General features: G+C 37.6%; 1 protein-coding gene across 1 annotated transcript; it reads left to right on the plus strand.

Moving 5' to 3' along the window:
• The first annotated feature begins 367 nt into the window (after window positions 1-367).
• LOC139889565 (uncharacterized) lies at window positions 368-865 on the plus strand. The gene has a single exon (XM_071872510.1). The coding sequence runs from the start codon at window positions 368-370 to the stop codon at window positions 863-865; it is 498 nt and encodes a 165-aa protein (XP_071728611.1).
• The last annotated feature ends 4,459 nt before the right edge of the window (window positions 866-5,324 follow it).

Genomic DNA, 5,324 nt, shown 5'->3' on the forward strand with positions numbered 1-5,324 from the left:
GAGTTGACTCTGGTCCCGGTTCCGGATTTTCGAACGTCCTTGCGTACAATTTTATATTTTGTACTTTGCGTTTTGTAACTTGTACTCTTGTCATTTTTAGACGTTCCTCATCAATAATTTGAACCTTTTTGATTGTATCTTGTACTTTTGAGCTTTTTGGACCTTTGTGTCTTCAATTCGTCGTTTTCGCCTTTTGTCTTCGCACTTATTTAAAATAAACGAATATTACTTGAAAATGGAACAATTGCAACTAAAATCTTGTCTTTCTTGGGGGATAATGCTATGAAATATATGTTCCTTTTTAGCCTTATCAGATTGTTTGAGTAATTTTTGTAAGAGCGTGATTCACTTGTACGGTTCGGAGTATATGAGAAAACTGACTCCACAAGACGTAGCACGTCTTATATCCGCACATGTTGAATTACATGGTTTTCCGGGAATGTTGGGTAGCTTAGATTGTATGCATTGGGCTTGGAAAAATTGTCCATATAAATATAAAGGTCATTATACTAGAGGCGATCATGGGTATCCAACAATCATGTTAGAAGCTGTGGAATCTTATGATTTATGGATTTGGCATGCTTATTTTGGACCCGCTGGTTCAAACAACGACATCAATGTCCTTAATCAATCTGATTTATTTAACGAGTTACTTCAAGACACGGCTCCACCGTGTAATTTTTCGGTTAGTGGTTGTAATTTCAATAAAGGTTACTACCTAACCGATGGGATATATCCGGATTGGGCGACACTAGTTAAGTCTTTCAAAAGTCCACCTGACCCAAAATCGGCAAAATTTAAAAAATATCAAGAATCTGCTCGGAAAGATATTGAACGGGCATTCGGTGTACTTCAAGGTCGATGACAAATAATAAAAAACTTGTTCCGACAATTCTATGTCGAAAGAATCCGAAGAATTATGCACGCTTGTGTTATTTTGCATAATATGATCACCGAAGACAATGGATATGCAATGTGTTCACTTGAAGAGAATTACAAGCCAGCTCGTCGTCCACATCGCTCAATCCAGGAAAGGGTTGGCGCACACATGTGCATTAATAAAGAATTGCGGGATTCGTCCTTTCATCATCTACTACGACAAAAGCTCATCGAACACATTTGGAATCTTCCGGCTCATTTCCGTGTTCGGTACGTTCCACATGCCCGAGCCGCTCCACAAGCTGGAACTTCCAACACCGCCGAAGATGTTGAAGAAAGCGAGGACGAAAGCGACGATGAACATGAAAATGAAGACGTGGACTTGGACAAAGATGACGCATAGTTTCATAAGTTTTAATTTATGTTTAGTTAATGTAACTTTTGATTATGTATTTTTTTTTTAAATAAATGTAACCGTATTAATGTTATTTAATAAAAGTGTTGTTCAAAATAATAATAATAATAATATAATAATAATAATAATAATAATAATAATAATAATAATAATAATAATAATAGTAATAAATATTAATAAAAAAATGTGGGGCCATGTGATGGGGAGGGAGGATGTCATGGTTGGTAGTGGTGTGTGATGGAGAGGAAGTGAAAAATAAATGGAGAGAGAAAGCTGATGTGGCGCTGATGTGGCGGTGTGTCCTGGGGAGGAAGTACGTCATGGTTGGGAGTGGTCTTATGGATACAAAAATTCAAAAAGATCAACACATTTGTAACCGTGAGTATTTTAGTCCATGTCTTGAGCATCGTGTGAAAATCGTACTACTTGGTTCATGGCGGAAGCATGTGTGTGCTTGTTGCAGCGGCACGTGCCACCACTCACAATATGTGTCTAAATTTATAGTCTATGGCATCCGTTACAGGGATAGCAATGAGCGAGAAAAAACCAGTGACTCACGAATACCCGATCTGTGATGGGCGGGTAAAATCATAAAATCTTACCGCGGGCACGGGTACGGGTAAAAAATTATACCCGTCAACGAGTCGCGGGTACATACTAACCGTCGCAGGTAAAACCCGATCCGCTAATTCATGAGACTTTTTTGATTTATCCACGAGTTTATACATACAATTAAAGAGATAAAATAGATTTACTTGTGATGCAATAATGATTAAAAATATAATACGTCATTTTACACATGTTAATTGTACATATTGTTTATAATTAATAAAATTTCTCAACTTTTCTAAAACAAAAATTAACGAAGTTGTATATTATTCAAGGTTGGAGAACTCGGATCTCGTGGAGATCTCGTTTGAAATTTTTCAGGGAGATCTCGGCATCTCGGAATAATCTCGGGGAGATCTCGGACGTTGACTTACGTTGACTTTATAGGGTTTTTAATAAATATATACATAAAAACATAAATATATGTATATTTATATACGTTTTTACGAGATTTTACAAAAATATCCGAGAAATGAGCAAGAAAATCTTAGAAATTACGAATTTTACAAAAAAAATCTTACAAATTAGCAAGAAAATCCGAGAAATCGTGGCTTTGACTAAGTTTGACCCCGTTGACCGAGAAATCTCGGGAGATGAACATCTCGTCACGGTTTCCTTCTAAAAACGAGATCTCGGGGAGATCCAGGGAGATTTACAACACTGATATTATGATTACCCGCGGGTTTACCCGCGGGTTTACCCGCGGGTCACGGGTATCCGCGGGTAATGGGCATGGGCGAAATGTTTTTACCTGCGGGCGGGTAACGGGTCTCAACAAGCAAAAAAACAACCTGATGGGGGCTGGTGCCATGCCTAATCCGTTAGTCTATGCCAAATATATAACTGATACATTCTCCATTTATATTCATTCACATCTTTTATAATTTGGGGCTGTTTACTTATGACTATATGCATTAATCACTATATCCATTAATCACTATATGCATTAACCAGTGAATAATTACTATTGTTTAAACTGTTCGTTTTTTACTTAACGAAAATAATGATGCTACACAGGAATGGGTAAGCATAATTTGATGGGTAATGCTTTCTTCTCTAGCCTCGTTCACTCACGATTGGTATTCGGGTTTGGAAATCAAAGCGGCTATGTTTTGGAGTTTAATAGGCCCCACCGCCATTGGTATATTTGGCTAGCAAGAAACACCGCGTTATTTAATGATGAATTTACTTGTTGGACTACAATCACTAAGAATGTCAAAGTCAAAGCGTTTGAATGGGCGATAAATGCAAAAATTATTACTCTCACCAGTTCTACATTTGGGCCTCAAATCCTCGAGTTTCACTTTAGCCGAATCGCTTAACTATGCACACAAGAGAGCCTGTTGAAGGATTAACTTTGTAATTTTGGATTCACTTTTGTTTGTTCTTTATAGCCTAGCTGTAAACGATCTTGGACCTTAGATTAAACGTTGTATCTAGATTAAAGGCGGAAAACAATAACCTAGAGTGAATCGAATACTAGTTTCACTTAGGGATCAATCTAACCAATGAAATATTGATAGAATCGACGCCTAGATGAGTGTATTCGGTTGGAGTATGGTCTGGGACAATGATCACAGCAATAAACGACGGCTAGAGGATGTAGGGTGTGTAACCTAACAATGAAACCCAAAATCCGTATTTATATATAATCACAGTGACCATCGGCCGGTGGTCTCTGACCTACGGCCGATGGTGATAGTCCTTCGACCGATGGTCTTTACCATCGGTCGATGGTGTAACATCCCGCCTTTTTTCGTTTTCTTTTCCGTTATACTAATTTAAACTCCGTTACATGTCTATAACATCTCCCGTTAATACGCGTTTTAAAATTTCCGTTTAGGTATTTTCCGCACCCGACTACAAACTCGAGGGACTAAAATTGACACGGGGCAAACTAGTTGACTAGGTCACCTAGTCCACCCCAATCACCACCATTCAACCATCTCTCTCTCTCTCTTTCTCTCTAGCAAGAACACACCCAATTTCCAAATTCATTCAATCATCATCTAAATTCGATCTAGGAGGCTTACAACAAAATAAATTACATATTCGTGATCCTCTCTTCATCCTCTTCGTTTTGGTACCAACTTCATCTCGTTTGGGTAACATTTCTAAAACACTAGTTTTCTTTAAATTTGTGTTCTTGACTTAAAAGTATGTTAATTAGTGTCTATGGCTCATTGTGATGTCGTGTAAGTAATTTGTATGCTCGATTTGTTGTTTTTGGTGTAACTAGTCATTATGAAAATTACTTGCTAAATCCTTGATTTTGGATGATCAAATGTTATTAGATTGTTAATGTGCATGTTTTAAAAGTGTTACTAGTATCATTAGCTTCATTTGGATGTAAAGATTGATCTAAGAAACCTCTTAAACTTGATTATGAAATTTGGTGATTTTTAGTTAGGGTTTCATGAACTAGGAATGGATTTTTGATGCATTAAATGACATGAAATGTTAATTGTAAGTGTTAGGTTGTGTTGTATGCTTAATTACCTTCGAAACGGCATATTGTTCATGTAATTTGGCTATCGAATCATTAAATGGCGTTTATGACTTGTATGCATTGAATGAGGAGCATTGATTGCGGTTTTTGGTTGTTGTAAATGAAAGTTTGATTGATAAAAAGTGCATAGTTGCGTTCCTTGTCAAAATACCTTTCCGGTGATATAAAATACATGCCTTGAATGTTTGCGGTTTGTAAATTGTGTTGGGTTGAGTTTTGATTCGTGCACTTAGGGGTTTCAGCAACCAGGGCCTGGAAACACCTCAGGACGCCGTCCAGATACCCAGGACGACGTCCCACTTTTCTAACCTAGACGCCGTCTAGGAATTGGGGACGCCGTCCCACTCTTTTAATCGAGACGCCGTCTAGCCATTTGAGACGCCGTCCCATTTGGCTAAAACTGGCTGTTTGCTTTGGTCATTTGACATGAAAATGTTTGCTATGCTACGGACCTCCGATTAACATGACACTTGGCCAACATACTCATATATGATTATATAACTTAGAAAAATTGTCGGATATCCAACCCGACCCCGTTGACTTTTCTGTTGACTTTGACCCGACCAAGTTGACTTTTAATCAAACTTAACCAAATAATTGTGCAATCGTTCTAACATGTTTTTATACTTGTACCTTGCATGAAACATGACAATTTGATTCACATGCTATTATGATCGAGTCTTAACGAGCCATAGGACTAATTGAACATCTTTGACCTATTGTGTTTACCGTTATTGATACAAACCTATTGTTTAGGTCAAGACTAGCATTGTTCTTTGCACACGTTTACTTGTCGAAGTACTTTACTACTCGTGCACTCAAGGTGAGATCATAGTCCCACTTTTACTCTTTTTGAACTTACATTTGGGATGAGAAAACATAAACATTTCTTTACTAAGTGAACACAAGTAC

This window comes from Rutidosis leptorrhynchoides, chromosome 2 (assembly GCF_046630445.1).
Source record: "Rutidosis leptorrhynchoides isolate AG116_Rl617_1_P2 chromosome 2, CSIRO_AGI_Rlap_v1, whole genome shotgun sequence".
Taxonomy (NCBI): Eukaryota; Viridiplantae; Streptophyta; class Magnoliopsida; order Asterales; family Asteraceae; genus Rutidosis; species Rutidosis leptorrhynchoides.

Coding starts and splice junctions, on each gene's coding strand:
- LOC139889565 (XM_071872510.1), top strand. CDS start 368: ATGAGAAAACTGACTCCACAAGACGTAGCACGTCTTATATCCGCACAT.